The following is a 12038-nucleotide window of genomic DNA, read 5'->3' as shown; positions in this document are numbered from 1 at the left end:
TTTGGGGGCACTTGTAAGTTAAAAATTAATATAATTTGTACATGTCTATATGTAAATTTCTAAGTTTAAATGTGCTTAAGAATTATTTTCCCTGGAAAACAAAACAAATATAGCTTGAAATGGAAAAAATGGAAAAAAAAACACTGAGAAATTACTTATATCTGGTTGTGGAAGTCATTTTTTCATGGTTTTCAAGAAACCGCTGAAAGGATTCTTTAGCTTCCTTATATTTTGATCTTGCTTCTTCTTTTTCTTCTTTCTCCGTCTGGACTTTATATGCATTAAAGGCTTGCTTTTTTTCACTAAGCTTTGCTAGGGCACTGAAAAGGAAAAGAAAAAATCTTACAATATTAACTTTATAAAGGGAAAATATAGCCTATGCTTCAGAAGAGGAAATAAGTAGTTACTGTTGATGAAAAGTAAAATATGAAGGATCCCAAATAAATAAATAAACGCTCTATTCTGGAAAAAAAATTCCCCAAACAAACCAAAAACCAACAACCAACAAAACTAAACCAAAAAACAAAATCAATACTTACAGCTAGATCTCCTAAAAATATATAAATAATTAAAAGCAAAACAAAACACCCTCATGACTAATCTGAAAATGTTTTACAGGCCTATCCATGTATAACCTATACAAAATTGCTTGCCTTCTCAATGAGGGGGATTGGGGGAGAGGGAGAATTTAGAACTCAAAATTTAAAAAAAATGAATGTTCAAAATAGTTTTTACATGAAATTGGGGGAAAAAATAAAACATTAAGGGGCAGCTAGATGGTGAAGTAGATAGAGGTCCGGCCTTGGCATCACGAGGACCTGAGTTCAAATCCTGAGTCAGAGACATGACACTTACTAGTGACCCTGGGCAAGTCACTTAACCTCAATGCCTCATCAAAAAGCAAAAAAACAAGAACAAAACAAAAAAACATTAAAAAACAAACAAAAAGACAAAAACCAACACAACCATGTAGTCCTAAGCATACTGAGTTCTCAGTGCTTAATCCACTAAAATAGTTTAAAAGAACATCTACTGTATCCAAACTACTTCACAAAATTACAAAAAAATTAAGTCAGGTTCTGTTTCTGAATGATTAAATTTTCAAGAAAGTAACATAAGTATTCTAAACTTGAATTTCCCAGGAAATGTGGACAAAGAAAAGGGTACAGAAGTATTACCTGTATCGGGGATCGTTAATAATCATTTTCATTGCTTGCTCCCATGAGGCATTAGATGGTACTCGCTGTTAAGACAAATTATATAATTTAAGTGGGAATACTAATAGTTATAATAACCTAAAATAGCTTTGTTTTTTGTTACCTTCTTACATGGAAATGTTTTCTTCATATATATTTAAAATAGAAAGGGAAGCACATGTCTTCAAAATAATGCAATCATATAGCTGCACTATTTTCTAAAAAATATTTTAAATTAAAAACAAACTCAGGTGTTGAAACAAGCTTTGCTATTCTAATTCTACCACCTCTAAAACTTGTGCAAGACAGAGAACCAGCTCTGGAGTCAGGAGGACCTCAGTTCAAATTTGGCCTCAGACACTTGACACTTACTAGCTGTGAGACCCTGGGCAAGTCACTTAATCCTGACTGCCTCATCCTGGATCTCCCCCACCCCCCCAAAAAAAAAAACACGTGCAGGGAAATTAGTGTCTTAGATACAGTACATACTAAAATGTACATTATTTTCAAAAGGACAAAGAAATACAGTCCAGTTTCTAGGGTTATATTATTACTAACTACATGTCTTTAAGTAGCTCTAAAATAAGGTGTTGAAGAGTTTTTAAATAACTTAAGAAATCTGTAATTATTTTGTAATATAAAACATCATCAAAAATATTCAAAGAGATCAAATACCTTTTCTTTTAATAACTCTTTAAAAGCCTGCTTTGCTTCTTCTTTTGTATTCCAAGTATATGTTTTCTTAGCAGGTTGACTATCTTCTTCCTCTTTTTTAGGAGTGTAACTATGAAATCATGAAACAAAATAAAAATATTATTCCTAGAAAAAAAAATCATTGCCCTCATCAGGAAAAGCAATAGACATTTCATTAATAAATATTTGATCAGGTTTTTATCTTTTGCTGTGGGCCCCAGACTTCACTGTTTGTGAGGAAATTCCCATTAGAAATCTGTATCTGTAAGTATTCCACAATTTATAATCCTAAGAGTTGCCCGGGGGTACTGAAAGATCCAATGTCATTAAATGGCTAAGATGCATCAAAGGCAGAACCTGAACCCAGGTGTTCCTAATACTGAGGCTAGCTCTCCAGCTACTATGCCAACTTACTTCACATTCTGGGCTATCAGTTTTTTTTATTAACATAGATTTAAAAGTGGAAAGACCTTAAAGGCTGTCATGAACAACTTAGTCATTTTTCTGATAAGGAAAGAGGCAAAAATAATAATAATGATAATAATAGTGACTTGTCCATTATCACAGCTAGTGGCTGAAGCAGGACTCAAACTTGGGTCTTCATAATTCCAAGTCCAGTGCTCTATCCAGTATGCAACACTGCCTCCTTAGGCCAAAAATGGCCTTTTTATTTCAACCTTGTTGAAAGTTTTCACAGGTATTAGTACTCTTCTGTGTCATTAAATATAAGGAACATAATTTTCTTTTATGAATCTGACAAGTGAGAACACCATTAAGCAAAGCAATGCTCAATATTATGGTTGGAATGGGAGAAACTTGGGCATGCACTGATGCCATGACCTTCTAAGAAAGTTTTTTTTTTAAAAGACCGATTCTTATCAGCATGCTTTCTTGCCATCTACCTGTGTTTTCTCTTACTCTTCCAAGCCCCTACTCTGTACCAGGGCTTCTTAAACTTTTTCCACTTGTGACTCCTTCAGCACTTCTTAAAACTGTAGATTATGACCCACAGTTTAAGAAGTGCTGCTCTATACTATCTCCTTTCCTTCCCTATTTCCAATTTTCCTCTCCCATTCACCTAGTATGTTTTTAGGCTATAAGTTTTTCTAGTTGATCTATTCAATTTAATTGCCTCACAATTTAAAAACTCTACCATGGTGTTGATGAGTTAGTTTGAAGTGCTGACAGGGATAGTATATGTGCAGTATCAGCTGGTCTATCTCCAATTCTACCCTTGGAATTCCACTCACTGAAGATTTTAATGGATACCTTTTTTTTTTTTTGGAGGGGGGATGGCAAGGGATGAAGAGGGAAGAGAGGAGATAAGGTCTTAAAATTCTGAAATGCTAGAATTTGGTTCTGCTATATCTGGTCCAGTCATGAACCTCAATGGCACCATATAAAACCAACTTACTCTACTGAAGCTTCCTGCTTTGACGTTTCCTCTGGTACATTGCTAGATACTTCTGCACTTTGTTCATGAACAATAGGTGTAACAAGTTGTGCTTGTTCTTCAGTTGAAATTGTTACTGTATTGTCATTATCTATGACAGTAGCAACAATGGAAGTAACTTCAGGCTCAGTGACAATTGGTGCAGTTGAAGCAACAATGGCGGAAGGAGTTGATATGGCAGCATTAGCATTAGCATTGGCTGCGGCAGCAGCTGCAGCTGCAGCAGCTGCTGCAGCAACAACAGCAGCTGCAGCTTCAGCAGCGGCCATAGTGCTCATTGTAGTTGTAATTTCTGTTGTAGGAACTGGGGCAGCTGATGTTGTGGTTGATTCTTCTTTACTGTGAAGTACATTTAAAAAAAATAAAAGAATGCATGGTTACTTCAATATTATATATTACATAAAAAGCAAATCACCATGGTTTGCAGCAGGGATGGGATTCAGGTGTAGAGGGGGGAAGGAGAGCAATGGTGCAAATGCACCAAGGTTAGGTCTCCAAGAATTCAACAAATCACCTCCATTCACAAAATAATGCATCACACTTTCTACAACCATGAAATGTAACCTAAAAAATAAAAATCCAAAAGCCTTGATGCATTCTCTAAGCGAATTGGAGAAGATTTGAAAATGCTTGAAAATAAAGTGTGTAAATTACTAATAAATTTGTAAGATGATTTTAATGTAATTTTCAAGGCCATTCAAAGGCATACAGGACCAAAAATGGCATCTATAATTTATATAGCAGGCTATCAAGATTTCTATGTTCTACAGAAGTATCATCTAGCAGGATACCATTATTAATTTAATAAATAAATTTAAAGCAAAGCTAATATTAGACACCTGCATACTACAAAAGCATATGTAAAGCTAAAACATAAATGTTTACTTAGAATAATGTCCAGTAATGGCATCTTCACATGTAAGGCGTACCATAAGTGCCCACAGATCTATAACATTACTGAGCACCTACCTGCTTTCTTCAGCTTTGATCATAGCTGTTTAAAAAAGAAAAAGAAAATTAATCCACTGATGGCTACTTTAAATGCTGCTGAAAGAGTTTAAAGAGAAAGGAATAAAGAAATCCCACTAGGTCAACTACACTACTTTATCAACAGTTGGTTCACCACAAAGTTCTAATGTAGAAGTTACATTTATTATCCATTAAGGGCTTCTCTAAATCCCAGTGATTTCCCAATTCTTTGTTCCTACTGCCCATAAACCAGCTAAATTATGTCTTAACCTGTATAATTAGGACAAGAGAAGTACTGTTTTCCTAGGGATCAAGGAATTGATTGCTTAAATCCTAACTCATGTTACTATGAAATCTGGTGGTCAGATACTAGGATTGCGTAGTAGTAGATAGGTTAGAACTCAAGATATCTAAAACCTAAATAACGCCACTCAGGTTAAAGTTGTTAGAAATTTGCCTTTTTCTTTTCAATGTCATGAGAAACAATCATAGCCTAGTAAGCAACATGGGAATTTAGGCCAATTTTAGTCCCTATTTACACTTTACTCTTTAAATAATGGAAATTTTGTATTCTGTTTTAACTTTTGCCCTTTCTCTAAAAGTCTACAGTAATGCCTCATTTATCCAGTATCATTCTTTATATAGTATTCCTTAAAATGCAGATTTTCTACATAGAATTTTAACTTTTTAATGGAATTTTTAAAGTTTGGTCTTTCTGAGACAGAATGTATGAAAACCTAATGACTCAGGGTCATAACTATGAATTTAATTGATGTACTATGCTGCAATAGAAGCAGGCCCTCAAAAGCTACCAGGGTATATGAAGGTATATGAATTATGATGCATTTTGCGTCGTTCATCTGGTTTTTTTCATTCATACCTCCTTCTTTGCCGCACTTGATATGCCTGCCTTTAATAACCACTTACCTAATTAGCGAATTCAATTAAATTCAACTCATTTCAGTAAGAGCCTATTATGTGCCAACCACTTTACTGGGCACTAGGAATACAAAGACAAAAATGAAACAGTACCCTCTCCTTGAATTAGGTTCTACTGAATGGAAACATGTACACAGAAACAAACTGTATATAAAGTAACTAGGGCTCAGGGTAAAGGCTGGGTGACATTTAACAAGGCAACCAGGAAAGGCTTTTTGTAGATAGTTAACACTTGAACTGAGCCCTGAAATGTTCCAAGAGGCAAAAGTGGGGAAGGGGAGACTTCCAAGAACAGGGGGAAGCCTATATAGGCAAAATCCCAAGGGCAGGAGATAGAATGCTGTGTAGAGGGCACAGGAAGTAGGATAGTTTGGCTGGAGAGTAGCATGTATAAACAAAGGCAAGCAATGTGTAATAATCCTGAATAAAGGGTATGGCTATGGTCTTTGGCTTTCTGAAAGACAGGCAATGTGCCAGAAATGCCATAAACTTTATAATCTGCTATTAAAATAGACAATGTGGTTAAGGAGACTGATGTCTTATCCTGGACACATATCAGCTACACGATCATGACCACGTCACATCTCTTAAGTACTCCCCTTGAAGGTTCCACACTGGAAACTACACAAATCATCTCTTCTCTCCCTACCCACTCTGCCCTCTTTACCTCACCACAATAAGAAATATGCTCTAACGGGGAAAAAATTAGATGACTAAGTTTGCTTGAATTATACTCAAATAAGAGTCTGTATACAGCAGGCCTGCGCAACCTATGGCCTGCCAAAGGACGTCAGGCGGCCCATGGGCCATATGTTTGTGCAGGCCTGGTATACAGAATATCTTAAAATTAAAATAAGATTTTCTGAACAGACTCTGCTCTAGTAGTTTTGGGAAGACGTTTGCTTCCTGTCAAGTTCTCAAGAAAATTCTGAATATATGAAGTAGCTGGATAAGTGAGGTATTACTGCACTTTAGTTTCTTAATGGTTCTTCTATGACTTTCTAAAATGTTAAAATGCTATCTTGAAATATTATGTTAGAAGTGAGGGGATCTAACTTCAAATCACATATGTCATTTCTTACAATATTCCTAGAGCATAAAGTAGATTTAGTTTCTTTCATTTTGGTTCATTTGTTAATAACATCACTAGGAACTAGGAAACAAACATGGGCTGAATTTCACAGTGAAAATATATATCAAATTAAAAGTCAGTCAGGTCTTAATATATTATCACTTATAGTCAATTTGCCCAATGAATTTGTCCAATAATGGAAAACAAACTTAAAACTGACATGAATCTAGCTTTTAGTTTTACCTGATTTGCAAGAAAATAACATTATCTTCAGCAAACTTAAAAATATACTACTAATGTGATAACAAAAACCTTAATTTCAAAAGAAATAAAAGCTCATTTCTAAAATAACTCTAATGTGGAATGGTATTATTTAAGTTTTGGATTTTTCACTGAATAGTTACCCAAATCACGGTTAGTGAACAACTACAGAAAAGTAAGTAATGACAGAAAGTGAATTATCAAAGCAGCTCACCATGCAGGTTTGATTTTGTAATAAGACTTCCAGCAACAATGGTATTCTGGTATCCTAGTTTTAGTGGAATCAAATAAAAATCTATTTAATCTACAGAACTGGGATCTACAGCAACAACAAAAATAATATCCCACAAAACTGTTACACTATTTAAAATAATTCCAATCATTTGACTTTTAACATAATCGCCTTTATATAGTCCTAAAGAGGAGATGATTCATTGTGCATGACTTAAATACGAGAAGAAAATTTAGAAAAGCTATTGTTCTATGTTACCTTCAAGATCCTCAAGTTCCTTGGGTTTGGCCCAACGAGATTCTTTTGTTTGAGAATTGTAATAATAAGGCTTTCCAGAGTCAGATTTGTACTCCTTCCAGGGGCATTTAGATAATAATTGCTAATGGGAAATAAACACTTTTGGTCAACAATAATAACTACAACACACAACTGATATTTAAAGTCACAATTTTCAATGCAAAATTCTGATTTTTTAAAATATTAATCATAACATACCTCAGGTAAAAGCAAGTATGAAATACGGAAATTAAAGACTTGCCAAACATCAGTGATATGGAGGCATGAAGAGTATATTTAAAGTATTGATATATGAAACTGTTGAAGCAAATTCTGGTTCAAGTGTACTTGTAGTTTTCACTCTGACAGTAATTAAAGGAAACCAACCAATCTGAACTAATTTGTGTTAAAAAAAAATAATTCTGATTCAGTTTAAGAAAATGTCATTTCTATCAGTTTCCTCAATATTATATAGGCATGTTTTCTGAAGTATGCTCAACTAGTCATTTATCAGTCACAAAGTATACACAAGTCTGGCCGAAGATGTTTATGCTCCCTTTCTATATTGCATCTGTGTACTTTTAAACTTCTACTTATTAAAAGCATATACTACCAGATTTTGCTATGTAAAACTGCTAAAAATTCTAAACTTGGGATCGTAAGTTGCAGCCTCAATGCCTCTCATCTTTAATTTCTTGTTCTGGAAAGGGTAGGGTTTTAAGGGAGTATATACAAGATCCAGTTCTGAAGCTTAATGGCACATAAAAAAACAAATACACTCATCTTGTGGCCATTTCAGATTAAAGTTTCTCTCTAATAATGGTCTTTGTCCCCCTACAGTACACCTCTAATTGTGAAAACACAGAGGGATTTAGTAAAAGTAACAGTTAATAGTGTTCAGGGTGGCAAGGATGCTAAACATTATTCTTAGGTGGCTAAGTATCTAGGAAATATCTTCTTCCTCACCCTCGTCATATCCCCAAATATGATAGACCATCACATACTATCTTACTACAGTTTCCCAGATGATGCCAAACTAAGATGATACAATATTTACCTCAGCAGGTGTTTTGAGATCATCAGGTTTTTCCCAGGTAGACTGCTTTGTTTCTGTGTTATAATAGTAAGTTCTTCCATCAGGAGATTTATGTTCAGTCCACATTGATTTCTGAAGAAAAAAATGAAGTCAACATGAAGCAACTAAATTCAAATTAAGACCTTAAAAAAGATTAATATTCTTCTTCTGCTGGGCCTGACAAAGTAAAATTCACGATTAATTTTAAGTGCCATTTTACATATGTGCACGCATAACGTTTCTACCAAAGAGCTCACTGTCCTAGTTAAAACTATATAACTACCTTTTTGCAATCAAAAAGTAGCACTGATAAATCTACATACATCAAATGTGTTAAAAAATGTACTAAATTACATCTTGTACTTTGTTTAAAAATATTTTAAGAATTGTGTGGTACTCCAGGATACTGATACTCAGTGACAAACTTGTCACAAAATAATAAATGTACGAAGGAGAGCCTGATAACTGTGTGAACTGACTGGAACCTTAGAGGGCTGCATTTTAATAATAAATATGAAAATTGAGTTCTACTGCCATGTCTTCCACCAGTAACATGAAAAATACTGGAATACTCTGGCAAGTTAAATCATTTAGAAGACAAGACAATTAGAAACTGAAAAATAGGATTTTCTGAAAGTAATAAAAAAAAAGATTAATCCAACTTAAAATTATATTCTTTTACAAGTCTTAGAAATCACAGCCACAATATTTAATGCTTAATATCATTGATATTAATTTCATTTTCTCCAAGGTCAAGTCTAAAATTATGCTAATTTATCAAAAGTATTCTATATACATGACAAAACACAGGCCTGTTCCTTAACAAAGCAGACAAAACAGGCCACCTGATACCATTAAAAGTACTGGTTAAAAAAAAAAAAGAGTACTGGTAGCTGGTTTGAAAACCATACCCAACAAGTGCTGATCAATGAATCAACATAAACTAGGGTACACTGGTCACTAATTAAATGCCATGGAGGTTTGTTGTGTTTACTATTTTAATCAAGCATTTAGATGAAGTCATTGAAAGTATACTAATTAAATATGCATGTGACTAGGGATGTATGACAGAATAAGGATTTCTAAGTCTCTGGCTCTACAAAAACCAGTAATTTGTACACTTTTATGTTCAAAACAATGGGTCCCAGAAGTATAGGATGAGGAGTAGAAGAAAATCTGAACTGGTATGAGCCCATATGAAAAAGACCTAAGGAGTTTTCATTGACTATAAGTTCAGTATGAACTGATGTGGAATAACTACTAAAAACCAAAGTAATCTTAGTACGTATTATGCCCCTGAACAGTGAAACAGCCATGTAGAAATTAGATGCCTATAAAAATCACTAACATATTTTGAGTTATTTTCCTAAATATTTACATATTTAGCCACAAAAGTTTAAGCCTTAAAATATCTTGTGCTACTGAAATAATTCTCTCCACATCTCTTTCCTGTTCTGGTGGAATAATTTCTGCATAGGAAAAAATGAACTGATGTAGAATATTACATAATTTTTAAAGCCCTTAATAAGTAAAACTTCTTAGCATATGTCAATTGCTTTATATATCAGCACCAAACCCATGAATTTTAGACAGTATTACATCCTAATGATTTCTTGAAGGAGCTTTAACATTTGATCAGCCATCTTAGTAATCAATTAGCAATTTCTTAACGTTGAGTTTTAAACAGTTGGCTTATATGCTAGTTAACATTTTCTATTTGAAAACAATATCCTCATATTACTTAACTATGTGATTTGGGGAGACGCTTTCTCTGGTTTTCAGTTTCCTAATCTGCAAATGAGGGGGATAAATTAAGTTATACCTTCCAAGAATCTTCTCCTAGAAGTAGAGGAGGAGAGGTAGGAAGAAACTTTATCTGACATCAAATCAGTACTTGAGAGTTTTAATAGACTCGCAGATCAAGTCATGGTAACTAAAGTTACTGCATTTTGTGCTCCTCAGGTCACATTTGGGGTACTTTATCCATTTCTGGACATCACAAAATAAGAGGATCAATGAACTGGAGTAGATACTAGGGTTTAGTCAATCTCTACAGCCAATAGGCTATGGTTGTCGCAAGTGATAAATTCAACTGAAATTTGTATTAAGTGAACATGATGAGAAGGAAGAGATAGACAGAAAGGAGGCAAAGGTTTGTAAGATGAATTGGTATCTAGAAAAGACTATTATACTAGTTCTAGTTTCATTATCACACTATTTTGCTAAGCTATTAAAGAGATAGGGTCTAAGTCATTTTCTCACTCGACCTCAGTTTCCTCACTGTCAAATAAGGGGAACAGATAAGTTTTTTGAGCTGGAAGGGATCAGAGAAGCCATGATCCTATGATATTTCACTCAAAAATTTTATATTAAACTAAGATGGAATAATGGTGTATGCTAATACTAGTATGTAACAGTTAAATCACGAAAGAGTCAAACTGAACCAGATATAGGTCAACTTCACGTCCAGATATGATTTTTATATTATACACATATAATACAATCCTATTAGAACATTATACAATCCTACTAGACCATTTTCCATAGGAACAATAAGACTACGATGCAAAATTCACTATTATGTAAACTTTCCTTTAGCCTATTCCTCACTCATGAATGCACCAAATTTGCAAAGTTATATCATGATATAATCCAATTGCTTATTCTCAGAAACAAATAATGCTCCTTTAGATAAATCCAAACTTATAATTATCTACAATGTTTGCTATCAGACAAAGAACATTTTACAGCACCGGCAGGCAACATAACTAAATGTTTCATAAGTTACGATGAAAATTCATAGAACTGACACGTTAAAAGTTGAAATACAAATAGAAATTGCTACAGAATTACAATGCAGCTAACTCAATTGATCAAAACTGGGCACAATCCCCAATACCTAGGGAAGGAACACAAGGATCTTCCCCATAATCTTGATTTTTAAGCTTATACACTGGAACCTCTCCATTTTCAGGTCAGGTCAATAAGAACTACACATGACAAGTTTAAAAGTCTCTGATAATATTTTATAATTCTCTATTGCTGCATTATCTCCAAAGCCATCTATTGTGTCTTCCCACTGGAGTCATGTAGGCTTCAAAACCCAGACTTTGTTAGGAGGCAAACATTCTTTTAATTTGGGCTTGTATATAGACAGCATAAACTTCAGCTTTACTCTGAGTCCCTCAAATTATTCTGTTTCTAACACAACCAAGTAAAAGACAAAAGGCCAAACATTTGAGATGTTTATTATCTTCAACAGAAGGTTTGTTTGTGTCATGGCTCCCTTTAGGATATGGACCCCCTTTCTCAGAATGTGTTTAAGTGTGTAAAATAAAATACGCAGTATTACAAAAAAAAAAAAAAAGATACTGAAACAGATTTCTAAAAATGTTTTCAAAAGTTTCTGGATCCCAAGTTGAGAACTTCTGCTATAGACAATGTCTAGAATAGTAAAACAGAGGGCACATATGATTTCTATTAACATTGTATTTTATATAGCTGTATTAACATTGTATTTTGTATGTTTTGGATTCAAATTTCAAAGGACATGAATATAAACAAATGTTGAAAAAAGCTCAAAATGGAAATTGAAGAAAGAAATGTTTCCTATCTCCAATATGAAAAGGGTAAGATTTAAAATACTGCACTTAACTTTTCAAACAAATAACATCAACTCTTTTTTTTGGTTGAAGTCTATCATTACAATTGTCTATAATGGAAATCTAACATTTGAACACTAGTGAAAATTCCACAGAATGGTTAAGAGCTGCAATAGACCTTATAGTTCATTTAATACAACTTCTCTCAGTTTACATATAAGAAAAATAATACCCTGAAAGTCTCAGAAACCTCCAGAGGTCACATAGAAA

The 12038-nt window shown here is 33.9% G+C and overlaps 1 protein-coding gene across 11 annotated transcripts in view; it reads right to left on the bottom strand.

Annotated features, from left to right (window-relative positions):
* The window catches only part of PRPF40A (pre-mRNA processing factor 40A), a 55119-nt gene that overhangs the window by 18085 nt on the left and 24996 nt on the right, over positions 1-12038 (bottom strand). For 7 of the 11 annotated variants that reach the window (XM_020970320.2, XM_020970322.2, XM_020970323.2 and 4 more), the window contains 8 exons: positions 8149-8259; positions 7074-7194; positions 6798-6851; positions 4312-4336; positions 3304-3681; positions 1872-1980; positions 1179-1243; positions 156-320 (listed from right to left, as the gene is read on the bottom strand). In XM_020970320.2, the coding sequence (XP_020825979.1) occupies positions 156-320; positions 1179-1243; positions 1872-1980; positions 3304-3681; positions 4312-4336; positions 6798-6851; positions 7074-7194; positions 8149-8259 (1028 nt within the window). The remainder of the gene's footprint in view (positions 1-155; positions 321-1178; positions 1244-1871; positions 1981-3303; positions 3682-4311; positions 4337-6797; positions 6852-7073; positions 7195-8148; positions 8260-12038) is intronic. The other 4 variants (XM_020970324.2, XM_078147030.1, XM_078147031.1 and 1 more) reach the window with 1 other exon arrangement.

This window comes from Phascolarctos cinereus, unplaced genomic scaffold (assembly GCF_003287225.1).
Source record: "Phascolarctos cinereus isolate Bilbo 61053 unplaced genomic scaffold, phaCin_HiC Scaffold_726;HRSCAF=1367, whole genome shotgun sequence".
Classification (NCBI taxonomy): domain Eukaryota; kingdom Metazoa; phylum Chordata; class Mammalia; order Diprotodontia; family Phascolarctidae; genus Phascolarctos; species Phascolarctos cinereus.
This window is presented reverse-complemented; position numbering and strand designations above follow the sequence as displayed.